The sequence below is a fragment of the Fundulus heteroclitus genome, chromosome 8 (assembly GCF_011125445.2).
Source record: "Fundulus heteroclitus isolate FHET01 chromosome 8, MU-UCD_Fhet_4.1, whole genome shotgun sequence".
Taxonomy (NCBI): Eukaryota; Metazoa; Chordata; class Actinopteri; order Cyprinodontiformes; family Fundulidae; genus Fundulus; species Fundulus heteroclitus.
In genome coordinates, this window is record NC_046368.1 from 15,935,842 (window position 1) to 15,951,805 (window position 15,964).

At 39.9% G+C, this 15,964-nt stretch overlaps 4 protein-coding genes across 5 annotated transcripts in view; 2 read left to right on the top strand and 2 right to left on the bottom strand.

Moving 5' to 3' along the window:
• LOC118556078 (zinc finger protein 2 homolog) overlaps nucleotides 1-6,336 on the bottom strand; it is a 29,860-nt gene extending 23,524 nt beyond the window's left edge. The window contains exon 1 of the mRNA XM_036140189.1: nucleotides 6,273-6,336. The gene's annotated coding sequence lies outside the window, so the exon portion shown is untranslated. The remainder of the gene's footprint in view (nucleotides 1-6,272) is intronic.
• LOC105930775 (zinc finger protein 37 homolog) overlaps nucleotides 1-15,964 on the top strand; it is a 113,219-nt gene that overhangs the window by 83,815 nt on the left and 13,440 nt on the right. The window lies entirely within an intron of this gene.
• The window catches only part of LOC105930784 (oocyte zinc finger protein XlCOF6), a 99,210-nt gene that overhangs the window by 51,131 nt on the left and 32,115 nt on the right, over nucleotides 1-15,964 (top strand). The window lies entirely within an intron of this gene.
• On the bottom strand, nucleotides 467-6,283 carry LOC118563927 (zinc finger protein 37-like). Of its 2 annotated transcripts, none has more exons than XM_036140192.1 (2): nucleotides 6,047-6,283; nucleotides 467-1,990 (listed from the first exon to the last, which is right to left on the bottom strand). In XM_036140192.1, the coding sequence occupies exons 1-2, from the start codon at nucleotides 6,243-6,245 to the stop codon at nucleotides 636-638; spliced, it is 1,554 nt and encodes a 517-aa protein (XP_035996085.1). In that variant the 5' UTR covers nucleotides 6,246-6,283; the 3' UTR covers nucleotides 467-635. The 2 variants fall into 2 exon arrangements, with proteins under 2 accessions (XP_035996085.1, XP_035996084.1); XM_036140191.1 differs by having other exon boundaries at nucleotides 468-1,990; nucleotides 6,032-6,283.

The window sequence follows — 15,964 nt, forward strand, 5'->3', positions numbered from 1 at the left end:
GAAAGTTTTTTGAGGTTTTTTTTTGCTGTACAGTGGGTCAAAAAAGTATTTAATGAGCCACGGGTTGTGCAAGTTCTCCTACTTAGAAAGATTAGAGGGGTCTGTATGTGTAATTGTCATCATAGGTACACTTTCCCAGGAAATCACACTTAAGATGGAGGAAAATAAGTATTTGGTCAATGACAAAAGTTCAACTCAATACTTTGTAGCATAACCTTTGGTGGCAATGACAGAGGTCAAACTTTTTCTTTAAGTCTTCACCAGGTTTGCACACACTGTAGCTGGTATTTTGGCCCATTTTTAGCATTTCAAGTTCCTGGAGTGGTCTATTCAGTCTCCAGACCTCAACCCCATAGAAAATTTGGGAAAGGAGTTGAAAGTCTATGTTTCCGAGCACCCCCCCCCCCCCCCCCCAAAAAAAAAAAAAAGAAAAGAAAAAATAATCATTGCTCTGGAGGAGATCTACATGGAGGAATGGGCCAAAATACCAGCTACAGTACAATTTCTGCCATAAGAAATTATTTAAAATCCTTCTATGTGATTTCCTTTGTCTCTCATAGTTGAAGTGTTCCTATGATGAAAATACAGACCTCTCTCGTCTTTCTTAGTATGTTTGTGCTGCTGTACTCTTTCTCCTACACGTGACTCTTCAGGTGGAACTTCAAACTGCTGGACACAGCAAATTTCTTGCTGCACTTGTCGCAGCTGTACGGCTTTTCTCCAGTGTGGGTCCGCATGTGGACCTTGAGGTTTGAAGCCTGGAGGAAGGTCTTGCTGCAGAGTTTACAGCTGAACGGCCTCTCCCCAGTGTGGAGCATGTAATGCACTTTCAGGTTGCCGTGATTCATGAACCTCTTGCCGCACTGAGTGCAGGTATGAGGCGTCTCCCCTGAGTGGGTCAACATGTGTCTACGCAGCATTTTTGTGCATTTGAATGTTTTGCTGCACTCCTGGCAGCTGTACGGCTTCTCCTCAGAGTGAGTCTGCAGGTGCTCCTTGCGTGACTTGCAGTCCCTGAAAGACTTTTCGCAGTGCGAGCAGGCATAGGGCCTCTCTCCGGTGTGGATGCGCATGTGTGCGCTGAGATGGCAGGAACGGGTGTACGCCTTGCTGCAGAGGTTGCAGCTAAACGGTCTTTCTCCCGTGTGGGTGTGGTTGTGGTGTCTGAGCTGATCGGGCCGCCTGAAGGTTCTTCCACAAACTTTGCAGCTGTAGTCTTTAATCCTGCCATGAGATCTGACGTGGCTTTTGAGCGCAACTAGTTTTTTAAATGTCTTTAGACAGGTTGAACAGCGGAACAAGCTGCTGCTTTGAATTTGGGTATCCTCGTCAGCAACAATGGTTGAATTATTTTGCTCCAATGTTCCTTCTTCTTGTTCCACATCCTCTGAGCTTCCTCTCTCCAACCATTTCTGATCCAACTCTGCTTCCTGATGCTTCAGTTCATATTTGACCTCTGACTGAGACAAACTCTCACTTTCACTGCCAAGCAGTACATCAGCCTCCTCCTCTTTCTCAATCTTGATAAAATGTCCCTCCTGTGTGTAGCCTTTGGAAACAACAGTGACTTTAACACCGTGGTCACTTTCTCTGCATTCATGTTTAGGGCCTAAAGGATGCAGCTGACGCACATCTGGAAAGGCATCACAAGTAACCTCTAAGCTCTCACTCTTCACCAGTTTCACCATCTGATTCAGAGATTGCTGGGGAAGGTCAACAGTGCCACTTCCTTCCAAATTGGGCTCCGTTTTCACAGGAACTGAGATTGTACTGGACTCTTCCACACACGACTCTTCTTCTAATTGTTCCGTCTTCAGAGAGAATGGAGGAGAGGATGCACTCTCCTTCAGCTTGCTCTCATTTGGCTTCCTGAAACATGTCTCGCCGTTGCTGCATTTGGACTCGTTGGACAACGTGTAGGTGGAGGTAACAGGTAGATTGTTCCCATCTGAGCCAGAAAACTGTTCAGCGGCATCTTCCTGGGATCCATCTGAAATAGTAAAATACAAAAAAAATGAACAGATTCGTACAGATTAAGAATGTTCACTAGAGGGCTGCTCTAAAAATAACGCTGAACTGCAACAACTCTCTGGGGCATTCCTAAATTAAAGGCTTGATATATTGGAGTGTATTATTTGTTTTATTGTGTGTGTGTGTGTGTGTGTGTCACAATATCTCTTATTTGCTTACTTTCTTGATTTTATATATATATTGGTTTTCTTTCCTTTTTATATTCTGAATGTAGGCCACACACAGACTAAAATATTTATGTTGGCATTCTTGTTCTTAATTTAATGTTTGATTTTCCACTAAACATCAATAAGGCCTATTTATTTTATTTCGGTGGCATTTAAGTTAATATTTAATTAATATAAAAATCTACAGTATTCATAATAGTTTGTTTCTCATCTTGCTTTTATTTTTCCCACATTAAACATTTATTGTTGTCACTGAAGCTGCTACGGTCCGGTACTGCGTGCGCAGGAGGCAACGGGGGGAGAGCGGCTGCCAGATAAAGCCTTCATTCAGAACCAGTCATGGCTGCATGTTGGATCAGAAAACAGTTCTGCTAACCAGATGCGGTCTAAAACGCCACATAGCCTGTTTATAGGTTTCGTTTGTATTCATTCTGCATTTTATAACTACCTGCGCTGTGTTTCGGTGCCTCAACGCTCTTACTGCTCCTCTCACCTCCCTTTCGTCGGAGCCAGGGGCTTTTACCAGCAGCCAGCCTTCAAAATGAGAACCACAACGTTTAATGTCCTTCCGCCCGTAGCAAAATGTCCCAATTAAAGTCAACAGGAGAGTTAGTGATTGTTTTTCATGCTATTTTGTTTTTTTACGACACAGAACCAGTGTTGCGATGGATTGCTGTATCGCCTTGCGCTTTAATTCAGGTGCACATAATTAAGTTACATGCAATTTAGGTGCGCCCTTTTAAGGGGCTTTTTAAGGAACTTGTAACATCAGGGGCTTCAGCTTCCTCCTGTTCCCTCTAAAAGAGCCCTTTACAGTCTTTATTTATGTATTTTCTCCTCTGTTTATTCCTCGCGTGCAACGCACCAATGGGGGGGGGGGGGGGGGGGGATTCGCCCACCTCACCGCCTCAAACCGGTATTATTAAGTAGAAATTATGCAGGTACCAGACCTTACCAAAAAAAATTGTTTTTTTTTTCTACAGTCACTTAGGAATCAGTGAGGCGCAGAGCTTAAAAAGCTGTGGCTATACTCATCAAATCTGGGATTGCAATGCATAAAAAGTGCTATATTTCCTATAGGATTCCCCATTTATTACTTTTAGTGGGCTAAAAGCGAAGCAGAGAGGAATCATTTCGTCCGCTCCAACCACAAACAAAACGTGCTCAGAGAACAACTTCAAACTCAGCCTTCGGCTTGATAAGCAAACCCGTAGATTAATGATAATCAGAAATGTGTTCATTGCCTGGATGTGAGTCTGATAATTCAGATTGTGCCTTTTATAATCAACTGTGATATTTTCTTGTTAAAAATCAGGAAAAAATATATTATGTTGAGCGTTTTTTTTTTAAGAACTTCTGCTGGCAAAACTACCATATTTCCCCTTTTTAAAAGCTAATAATATTCTCAACTCTATTTATACAATCTAAAAACTAGTATTTCAAAACAAAATAAAAAGTCAAAGCCAGCAAAATGTAAAACAAAATGCAGACCTGCAAAAAAACAAACAATAAAAACTTTGAAAGCTAACATCTCAAACTGGGGGGAAAAAAAGATCTGTTTTAAGAGAACATTAATCACAGAAAGTGAAATGGCCTGCCTAATATGTGTTAAGATATGGCCGGTGTAAGTGGAACAGGCCGCTTAACCCGGGAACTGCATGCCCCACTTAGATAGTACAGACACAAGGATATGACACAATCTGTCAGATAGCATCCCGGAGGTGACACAGTTTCTCCACGGAGGACCAACTTAGGAAATGTACAGCCAGGGAGCCCCGTTCATTCTCTCACCCAGAAGTTGGACCCATTGTGTCCACCCTTCAGGGGCGTGCCCAGTATGATATCAGTGTTCCCTTCATCACACTGGTGGAGAAGATCATGCTGTAATGCAGACTGTGTCCTTGCTGGCGCATTTTCGCCTAATCAGTCATTCTTTCCAGTCTAAGTATGGCAGACTCTGTGCCTCCAGAGTCCGTTTATCTGTAATTTCCATGGTAAACAACTTTGCAGTCCAGTCTCTGTAATCTCATAATCCCAAACACTGCTAAAACCGGAGAAATGCGCGTTCATTTTTCTGGTACCCGCTAAAAGAAGAGCAGCAGCGTTGTGGACCAGCTGTAGTCAAGCCACTGGAGTTTTAAGCCCAGAGTAAAGTGCAGTGCAGGAATCTAACCAAACTGTAATTAAAGCATTGATTAAAATCTTTAGTCAGCTTAGTTTGAAAAAGATGGTTTTGACCACACATTTTAACTCAGCATCAAAGTTAAGATTATTCACAAGTCTTACACCCACGTCTGCAGAAGTATGTGTCGGATACTGACTTTAAGGTTCTTAAAAGGTCAGCACTGACATCAATGCGTCCAAACAACATAAACTTTGAGAAGTTTATTGTTAGAGCAACTATTTTCCTTTTTAGTCATAAAAGTCTGACTGTCTTCTGCCTAAAACAATAAAGGCTAAACACTGGTTTCTTAGAAATGACTCCCAAGGGACACTGTAAAGAGAGAAGAGGAAGAGGCCAAGCATGGAGCCTGGAGGAACTCTGCATGAGTGGTACTCATAAAATGAAATAAAATAAAAAAGCAGTTTTCCATTCTTAAAGAAAGGATTGTAATAATACAGGCAAGAACTTAAAACTACTTTATTACTCTATATAGTGATTGTTTGTACATTTGGTGTCTGTTTCATTTGATCCATTCATGCAGGTGTGTCTAGAAACATATTTTACAAGAATAAAGCAGACAGCTGGAATGGACTTAGGACGGTGGAGTTTTGGTAGCAGGAGACAGAATTTCTGGAGATTAGCGACAATCAGAACAAATTCTATTTTCGTCAGAAATCTGGGAAACTTGTTTAGAAGCTGCATTATTGAGCGTAAATGTTGTGAATGGAGTTTAAACAGACGTGATTCTCCTCATATTAGGCAGTCTTGGCATATTGAAACAATCACGGGGGAACAGTTTTTATCACTTTTGGTGTTACCTAACAAAAAGTAAAACATGTCTACTTCCATGTCTAGTCGGTTAAAAATTAGACGGAGTTGACTGGACCCGCTTTTCCAGTTGCAGTGACAGGGAAACCGAGAAAGCCCCCCTTAATCACACTCTTAACTTTCCATAAAAGTTGAGAGGTCTGCTCATTCCCATCCTAATTCACACAGCAGTGACAGGCGGAAACAGCGCCACCACTTCCAGCATAGCATTACTTGCTGAGTCACTAAAAGGATTATTGTTTTTAACCTTGTACATTTTTATTTTAGCTACACCTATGTCTACAAATCATAAAAGCCTCCGGCTATTTTATTTTATTATTATTGTATTATTATTACTATTTTTATTATATTATTTTTCAAATATGAAAATAAAGTGGATGTTAGTGGAAGGTCAGCTTTGCCAACCCTTCTTTTTTTTTGGGGGGGGGGGGGGGGGGGGGGGGGGTGAAAATCTGCGATCAATAAAACGTGTTTGTTTTTTTTTTATACGGATTTCCCCGAGAATTGCGCAATAATATATATGGAACGAAAAGGGTTTCATGAAATGTGCAGAAGGAAGGTAAAGAAGAAGCGACCCCTGGGAATCAAATTACAAAGAAAGTTACACAGACAGTCCTCAGAGTGCAGGACACCTCAAACAGGTCATGAACTGTCTATCTTTTTCTAGATAGAAAGATGGAGATTTACCCCCCCAAACAATATTATACAATATAAGGAACTACATGAGTACATTAAAGAAGATGAGACCCCCTGGGATAAAAATACCGGTAAAGTTAAACAGACACAGACAGTCCTCAGAGAGCAGGACACCTCAAACAGGTGATGAACAAACAGTGCAGACCTGAGGACAGCAGACCTTCATGGAGGGACTCTGCGCTCCTCTGTGTAGACAGCAGCCGCTTCAGGCCTTCGTTCTCGGTCTGGATCGTCTGGATTGTTCCCTGGTACTCAGAGAGGGTCTGCTCCACCGAGACCAGGATGTCGGTCACAGTCGCCTGAAAGATCCGCTTCAGAGATGACTCCAGCAACATTTTCAGCTCCATCGTTTTCTCCATCGTTTTTCACTAAGCGGCAGCAGAAACCCCAGCAGACTGAGGGAGGTGGAGAGCAGCTCCAGACAGACGCTGGTGTGGCTACCCGATCTGTACCGGAAGCGCAATCCCGTTCCGTTGGCTCTTTTGCGCATGCGCAAACAGAGCAACGTGGGTTGTTTTTTTTTTAGTCTTTTTAGGTGTTGCATCTGGTGCATTTGGTTAATTCCGTCACGGGGTTGTAATCCGTCCAAAAATGTGAGATTGTGATCTCGTAAGAATTTGGAGATGTTCTACTGTCAAGCTGCAGTGACAGCATCCACTGAAAATATACGGTGTATTTGCACCATTAACAGCAAATTAACTATTTATGGAGATTTTGAGTGGCTTTTATTTTGAAATTTTATATCAGAATTGGATGAAATTTGTTGAGCAGCATCTGGAGTTGTTTTACTGTCAGGCTGAAGTGACAGTATTCACCGAAAACATAAGGGTTAGTGGCAACATTTACAGCAACTTGGATCAAATTGACTTAATGTAGAGTTTTTTTATTTTGAAATTTCACAACCTTTAGATGGACATTGATGAGTAACACCTGGGGTCCGTTCTTCGTACGTTGCTAACTCAGTTAGCAGTATTTCATTGTTGACGATTTGGCATGATCTTGGATCGTTTGGTTCTTCGAAAGACATCCTGCACTTGTTGTCATAGCAACATGTGCGCCAGCTTGAGCCTGCTCCAGAGCAGGCTTGTTTCATGTAAACAGGATTAGATCACGGCTGTATAAGCGGAGGAGATAGGGAAGTCTGTCGTAGCCATGTCCATTTTTACGACTGCAACCTGTTGCGGAAGGTGCAAGAATAATTTGCAGAGTTTTTCGAATTAATCGCGTATTGCGCAATAGACAGGATCCTTTAGCGCAGCGCGACAGTGTAATTGTAGAGAGATTTTTCTTGGTGGCTGTTATAAACAGACAAACACATCATTTAACAGTGGCTTTTAAAGAGGAAAAGTGGTGTTGGAGCCATAAATCTAAAATATTTAAGTTACGTGTATGATAGTTTGCTTTTTATTTTTATCCTATAGTAAGAAGATTTGTTCGGGCCATTTTATTGTGAAGTTTAGTTTACTTTGAAAGGCTTGCTTCCTGTCGAGCCGTATATTGTATTAGAAAAAACTATGGATGGATTATCTAGCCACGGAGCAATACAGTTTTACCGTGTAAACTGTGGATGACTTGGAAAAGGAAATTTTTCATTTTTTATGGATAAAGATTTTTTTTGTTAAAATTCCCAGTTTGAGTCCTTTACTTACCGTGAATGACACTGAAATTTGGATCTCTTGACATAACAAGTGCCTTTTTAAAATAAAGTATAATAATTAAAGGCTAACATTTTGTAGAATATTCTTGTATTTCACTTTTACTTGTCCCCATGTTCTAGTGGGTCCTGTGGAGGCTCTGATATAAAAGAACAAAGTAAATATGACATTATTAAAATGCAAACATTCATACTGTAGAAAGTGATAGAAACATCTACCATGGACAGTATTTACGCATTAATTTGTCTGCTGCTTTTTGCCAGCCCTCTCTCCTGGCTTTAACAGATTTTGAGGTGTTTTAATTAATGACTCAAATTCGGCAAACCCTCCATTAAAAGCTTGTGTTCTGCTTGGGAGAAAAACTGTGGGCGTTCTTTGGCCATGCTGAACAGCCAATAGCAGCGCTGCTGATCATTGTTTCTACTATCGATACATTTCCCCTTTTAAACAAACGCATTAACGCGCAGTTGTCTCAGATAATTTAATCCAGCCAAACTAATCGTAAACAACAGGTGTGTTAGAAGAACCCAATTAGCCGGATCATGATTAGCCGGATGAAATCATCTTGGATGTCTCATTTGATCTCGGATGTTTTAAGCAACGTACGAAGAACGGACCCCTGGAGCAGGCTTAAGCTGACGCACATGTTGCTATGAAAACAAGTGCAGGATGTCTTTCGAAGAACCAAACAATCCAAGATCAGTGGGGGTTCTAGACCAAATTTAGCAGGGGGGCCAGGGTGGGGCCAGTGTTTTTTTACAGGGTCAAAGAACAAAAGATTGGGGGGGAAAAAAACTTCACAGGTCAAAATTTCATCGTTTAATATATTAAGTAAGCCAAAGAGCCAAATGGAACTGCAGGTAGCAGACCCCTGATCTTTTCTCAATACAGCGGGAGCTTAACGTGAAACAGCTTAATTTTTAATTATTGTTATTTTTTTATATATTTATTTTTTTATTATTTTTTTATTTAATCATTGGGTAAAAACATAAACGAAAAAAATACAACTGATCCAAATGACCAGTCAGTCACAGTATTTTTGTCAGCATTTATCATCCTAAGAAATGTAATATCATGTTTTTAGTACAGGGGCCAGGAACAGGTCTACAGGGGCACAGGCCCCTGTTGGCCCCTGTCTAGAACCGCCCCTGTCCAAGATCATGCCAAATCGTCAACAATGAAATCCTGCTAATTGAGTTAGCGACGTACGAAGAACAGACCCCTGTTTTCAAAGTGGCGGCTCACTTGATCGCAGTCCCAGGTCGGTCCGTGTACCGGACCGTACACGGACCCCTGAGATATTAATTATAACCATGTGGCCAGTTATATTTCTGCCTGCCTGCCCTCCTTGTTGTAGTGAATACACTCTTTGAATGGATATCTGCAGATTTACTGGCCGGAATTGAATTGAACCAAAGAAGCAGAACGGAAAACAGAGGTCTTTTTGCCTCCAAGAGTCTTGAGGACACCAAGGCTCACCTCATTGCAATATTTCAGAGGAGCAAATATTTTATGTCTTGGAATGAATTGGCAAATTTGTATATTTGTTCATTTACTTGTGATCCAGGCAGTGGGAAAACAAGCTTTTGGCAAAATGATAAATATTATCATTTTTTAAATATAATAATTTAAATATTTAAAAACACTCAAAATATGTTTTGAACTACAAATGAACGTATTTATTAATTTTAATATGTTGCTTGAATCCATGCTATGTAAAACAAATTTACAAATGTACTTTTTTTAAAAAAAATATTTCTAATTCATTTTATGTTGAGAATTTGTGAATTTAATCTTATTCAGTTATGTTTATTTGTTTGTTTGTTTTTTGTTTGTTTTGTTTTTTTGCCTGCGGGGGTCGCCTTTCTGCACTCTGCCTTGTTTGTGTCTCCTGAGCTTCCGTAGTTCATTCCAGGCCTCGTAACTCCTCCGCCTTCCCCTTTTCCTCCTCACAGCATTGTTGCGCGCTGCTGCGGGTAAGTCATAGGGAAGTTCGCTGCTACGATATATGCTTGTTTTACTGTATGGATGTTTATGTTTGAGGTCTCTACCATATGTCGGTTATTATTGTTTGTTGGTGTGTTTGTGAAAAATGCCGACAGTAGTCGGAGCTGTACGCAGCCGCTGCAGCCGGGGGCGCCGCCGGAGACGCTTACTTTAGCAGCAACAAATGTGAATCATTCTTCATCTGTGCAAATCTGCTCATTGTTTTCACTTTAATTTTTCAGATGGATCTGAGGAAGATGCCACTTCTGTCTCAGATTGGAACAATCCTCCTGTTTTTTCTACTCAGACTATGTTCAAGGTGTCCAAATGCAGCAGTGAAAAGACAAGTTTCAGGAATAAAAATAAAGGACAGCTTATGGAGAGTGCGTCCTCTCCTCCATTCTCTATGCAGATGGATCAATTAGGTGTACAGCTGTGTGTAGACAAGTCCAGTAGAATCTTAGTTCCTTTGAAAACAGAACCTAATTTGGAAGAAAGTGCTGCCATTGTCGACCTTATTCAGCCATCTCTGAGTCAGATGGAGAAACTGGTGAAGAGTGAGAGCTCAGAGGTTACTTGTGATGCCTTTCCAGATGTGCATCTGCTACATCCTTTAAGCCCTAAACATGAATGCAGAGAAAGTGACCACGGTGTTAAAGTCACTGTTGTTTCCAAAGGCTACACACAGGAGGGACATTTTATTGAGATTGAGAAAGAGGAGGAGGCTGAAGTACTGCTTTGCAGTGAAGGTGAGAGTTTGTCTCAGCCAGAAGTCAATTATACACTGAAGCATCAGGAAGCAGAGTTGGATCAGAGATGGTTGGAGAGAGAAAGCACACAGGATGTGGAGCCAAAAGAAGGAACATTGGAGCAAAATAATTTATCTGCTGTTGCTGAAGAAGATACCCAAAAACAAAGCAACTACTTTTTAGGCTCTCCAACACGTCCAAAGACATTTAGCCAAGCAGCTGTACTCAGTACTCACATAAACTCTCAATGCAAGAGTAAAGATTACAGCTGCAACTTTTGTGGGAAAAGCTTCAGGCCACCTGATCTCCTCGTATACCACAAGTACACCCACACGGGAGAAAGACCATATAGCTGCAACCTCTGCAGCTCCTCTTTTAGGTGTTCCTTTTTGATTGCACACATTTCTATATTTTCTTCTAAGCACTCCTTAAAAACAATAGGGGTATACCTTCTGTCACTTTTTAATCCGATTTTGATGGATTAAAAGTGGGCGGGGCGATTAAAAAGGGGCGGGGCTTATTTTTTAATTGACCTTTTAGGTGACCCTACTCACATGATCGTCACGTGACCCTGCTCGTGACCCTCATGTGACACCATATCATTGACCCCTACCGTGACCTCCATATGACCCCTCATGTGACACCCTCATGTGACACCCTATCATTAATCATTATTAAATGAATTATTCCTTTATTAATTGTATTATTATTATTTTCATTTATATTCATATCATTAATAATATTATTACTACTATCATCGATATTATAGTAATTATTTAATTCTGTTACGCATACCCGACCTTATTTAGTAGTATTATTGTAATCATTTAAAGTTATTTATAATTATTTAACTCCGTTATACATACCCAATTTTTTTTTATTAGTATTATTATGATTATTTTGAATTATTTAATTCCGTTACGCGCACCCAATCTTTAAGGTGGGAGGAAATCAGTCTTTGTTTCAGCCGTAAAAGCAGTCAGACTATAATAAAGATTAAAAATAATACCTTCTGTCACTTTTTAATCGATGGGTGATTTATGACCCTAATCATTTCCGGTCCCCCTTTGATTTCCGGCCCCCTCCCCATTTCCGGCCCCCCTCCCCCATTTCCGGTCCCCTCCCCCACTTCCGGAATCCATACCCCTCCCCCATTTCCGGTCCCTTCCCCCACTTCCGGAATCCATACCCCTCCCCCCATTTCCGGTCCCCTCCCCCACTTTAGGAATTCGAAACTGACACAGATTCAACAAATAGGATCTTCTCACCAACATGACAATCAAAAACGGGGCTTACCGGTCAATGGTTTCTTCCGCGCAACTCCGAGACAGGCTCAAGATAAAACAACTCCGGTTATTTTTCTGCTTAACGCATGGCGTGACAAGATGATAGCAGACCGGATGTCAACGCTGTTCTGCAACTGTTGCGACTGGAGAGACGTTTTGAGGATCAAGAAAGTGGTAGCTTTTTAGACCCGCCCTCCTCACAACACCCGATAACGCCCCCCTTCAACGTTAACCACACCCCTTCTCAGTATAAAAAAACAACCGGGCAGACCGATCGGAACATCCATGCAGCTTCAGTGACCAGACTTTTAGCATCTGAAACCATGAGGAACTACGCGGGCAGCGGTTTGACGGTTTGACGGTCTATGGGCTGGATAGCGAACCTACTCCACCACCGTCTCCTTCAACCGCTCAGCCGCTAAACCGCAAGACTCTACGTAAGCTTTGCTGAATACGAATCCTACGTGAAAAAACCTCCGTCCCGCATCTCTATACGGTGAAATAGAGGATCCTTAATCTTTAATCCTGATATAAAGATTAATTCAGTTTGGCGGGACAACATAAAGCGTCTTAATAGTGCAGCCGCTCACTCTCTTACTGATCACGACCCCAAGTTTCACGAGATCTGTTAAGGAGGGGAGGAGTTGTGTCAAACACGTGTGGCACTGCAGGAAGGGGGACAATATCGATCTTTGCTGACTTGCAGTCAGCAAATTCGTGCAGGGCATTATCTTATTTCATACATCTAACAGCAAAACCGTCGCTTTCAACAAGCATGACATCCTTTCATTGTTAGTTAATAAACAAAAACACCGAGCTTCTCTGTTATCTTAATCAACAGACTGACTGGTCAGCGTAGACATCATACTTCCTGGTTAACTAGGGAGCCGAACAGGAAACCTCCCCCTTATCTCAATAAGCCACTGACCACCGCAGCTCAGTAAAAATCAAAACCGTCAGTAAAAGTCATTACGCTGGTAGAAGTCACGCCTTTCTTATCCTACAACTCTCTTAGTTAAAATATAGTTGTTGTTTTTGTTTTTTACCAACTCTGAAGGCAGCCATCTCTCTACAGATTGTACTAATATTTGTCCTGTCACCTGTACATGTCCTAACTATGGCTCTTATAAACTAATGATTGTTCAGACAATTAATCGTGTAATCGTTAAAAATGTACAAATTCTGCTGATTCTTAACATAATTACTTAAGCTAATTCTATGAGTAATAGAAATAATAAAAAAAAGCTAAATCGGTGAATATTTCACTCTGAATAACAAGGCTAAATCTTCAACTAAAAAAGTTCTAGGATCAAAATGTTAAAAGTTCAGCCCTTTCTGGTGGACTTGCAAATGCAGTGCAAATGCATCTGTAGTGAAAATAGTCACAAAAAAGTATCAAGTTACACCTGTACATTACATTCTGGAGTTTTTCTTTTTTAGAATAGAATAGATTTTATTCTATTTATATAAAACAGATCCTACTAGTGTACTGCAGGGACAATGTTAAACTAGGGTTTTTTTAGTCGACAAATGATAATATAATGATAATGACACATTTATCAAATAAGGTACACATCTAGTTTAAATTAAGGTATGATAAATACTACCTTTTTCATATCATTCTGACACAGTTTTAACACAATAGAAATAGCTGTACCGTCCCAAAGTGGGGAGATTCAGGTGACAGCTGACTTTAGACAATACTGATTAAAATGGAACAAAGCTCAATTTAAAGTTAAGTTAGTACAGCAAAGGAAAAAGAAAACAAACTGCAATTATTAATACATAAGGCCTAGTCAGATAACAATTGAAAAATAAAAACAAGTTCATTTGCAGAATAATGTAATATTTTAAACATATTTTGTTACACAAATTAACAAAAACTGCAAAGACTTTCTCCACAGAACAGAACCAAAACCAAACTTTGCTCTCAATATATTGCTCTGATAAGACTCTGCAGGTTTTTCACTGGAACCTGCTCATTCTGCTCCACTTTATCGTCTCCATCTTTAAACTAAAAAACTAGATGCTTTGATTTCGCCTCTCCCCCATGGTTCATTTTATAGAACTCAGGGTTTCCCCAGAACTTGGGCTAATCTTTGCAGTAGGTGTTTTGGTGGGTTGAGGGGTGTTTGCGGTTAACTGTGCCGGCGGGGATTTTTACCAAAATATTGATTTTCATCATTAAAAACAGCAGAACAGTATAGCGTTGTACCAGACAAGTAAAAGTTAGGTAACCAAAGTAAGAAGAACATGATTTTTAATTGTGATGGCAGAAATATCCAGTCAGTAGCTTTTGGTTTTACGGTTATAAACATTGATCCATTATTTGGTGGATATAAAGGCTGCTGATCATCAGGCGGCTGCAAGCAGCAACAGAAATCCATGCAGGGTACAGGCCGGCCTGCAGCACAGTAAAAATGCAGAGGTTGCTGTCAGCAATACCTGTTGGCGTGTAATCAGTAGAGCCAACATTTGCACTGCCGATTTTTTTTTTTTCTTCACACAAACCACGGTCTGTTTGTACTAACAGACCGATCTAGACTTAGGTTAAATCAGTCGGTTTGGAAGTGGCTTTTTTTCTTGTTGAATAATGCCAGTAATTGTCTAAACTTTCTCTTTTATTTGACAAAATTGCTGACAAGCACAAAATTGTTGGATTTTGTTTGGAAATCAGTGGCAACCGCAGAACAACAGACTCTCTAACAGCCAAACCAGTGCTACAAATCCTCTAAAGCTACATGAGGTGAACCCTGAACTAAGGGGGGAATTTTGTGGTGGATAGATGCTAAACTTTCTTCAGTGATATTTTTCATTTAGTTTCCAAACACACCTAGAACCAGCACCATTGGTTAAAAAATGTAGTTGAACCTGCGGAGAGGTTTAGCCTGTATAAGTTTTGACCCTGTCTAGAGCGGACAAACCCCCACAATGAATTCACAGCTTTTCACCAAATTGCTTGTCTTAATTTTTTTTCTTCCAAAATTCATCTCCACGATCAGTGTATGTAAACTTCTGACTGGAAAATACCAGGATATGTTGTCCCTGTATAGGTGAAACCAAACCGTAACAACTATTTAAAAATATGTAAACAGTTTTAATTGACTAATTAACTCTTCTACTCCTATTTTGCAAAATCAACACTTACACCCTTTTGGGTCCTTTTTATTTTTACGTTATTTGTTGTTATTTCAACTTTACGTTCTCTCTGTTTTGTTTTTTCTCTTCATAGTAGGTACATCTACCCTGGTATTCTGTTTAGCTGTGACGCCATTACCGTCTTTAACGTAGAAACCATTTGTGGATCAGTGTTTCTGTGATGCTTTTGTATCTCTGCTTATGCCATATTGATAGTGTTAGTAAAATTGTATTGTATGTAGTAGTGCTTTCTTATTTTATTTTTTATTTTTTTTACTTTCCAGATATTGTATTATCTGTCCACTCTGAAAAATAAGTCCATAATTAGCATTAAGAACCCAAAATACAATACGAGTGTGGATAGTAACTATATTTGATGCCCTAAGATGTGTGTGTGTCACTTTATGGCAAATATGCCATAAAAACCCACCAGTTATTACTCCTTTGGGGGTTCTCTTGTAGAATAATAGTTTATTGCTAGTTTTTGAATCTGTCTTTGGTAAAGAGGATGGATAGTATGAAGTTTATCAGGTGTCTAATTTCAATGGTTAAAAACATGCTGCTTTGTTTACGAGCAACATTTACGATTGTCACTCAAGTTATTTATTTTATAGTGTTAACTGTTTGCATTTGGAGGACCTAGTTGCATGAGACTATGTGCTAAAATTCTAAAGGATTGTTCATTTGAAACTGAGATCAGAATTGAGTCAAATAATGAATCTGGTATAGTGAGATTTTACAACAGTGACAAAAAACTATTTTACACATCTTTTTTATATAGCTTTTACTTTACATGAAATTTTACATAAAATATAATCAATACATTATCAAATCTACAATTTAATTACTCAAAGAACTTTTTTGTCACAGAAACATTGCTTACAGTAATCAGTTACATAGAAAAAATCTATGCTACTGGAGCGCAGTGTTTGTTTATCTGTGTGAGCTTTAATTGATGTTTAATTAACTGAGGTGTGTTAGAAAACCAGAGAGCAAAAGTTCTGACATCAAGTCAGAACCTGACGGTGCACTGGAAAGTTTTCACACCCCATCCACACGTTGGTTACTGGTCAGACCTTTTTATCTATCGCTATCACTCAAACACAACGTCTCGTTGTTCCTTATTTGGCACAAACGCAGTTTTTGCTTGTAAAAAGACAAGAAAAGGTACACATTTTAAATCCCATGAAAAATTTGCTGAGAGCGGAATAAAGGTAGAATTTAAACAATTACACAGTATACAGAAAAAGATGCTGTTCACAAG

Bases quoted from the DNA above. Each gene is read 5' to 3' on its own strand.
- LOC118563927 (XM_036140191.1), bottom strand. From the start codon at position 6,245: ATGGAGAAAACGATGGAGCTGAAAATGTTGCTGGAGTCATCTCTGAAG. The intron at 1,991-6,031 runs GTCTGCACTGTT...TTACTATTTCAG, and splicing joins TGAAGGTCTGCTGTCCTCAG to ATGGATCCCAGGAAGATGCC.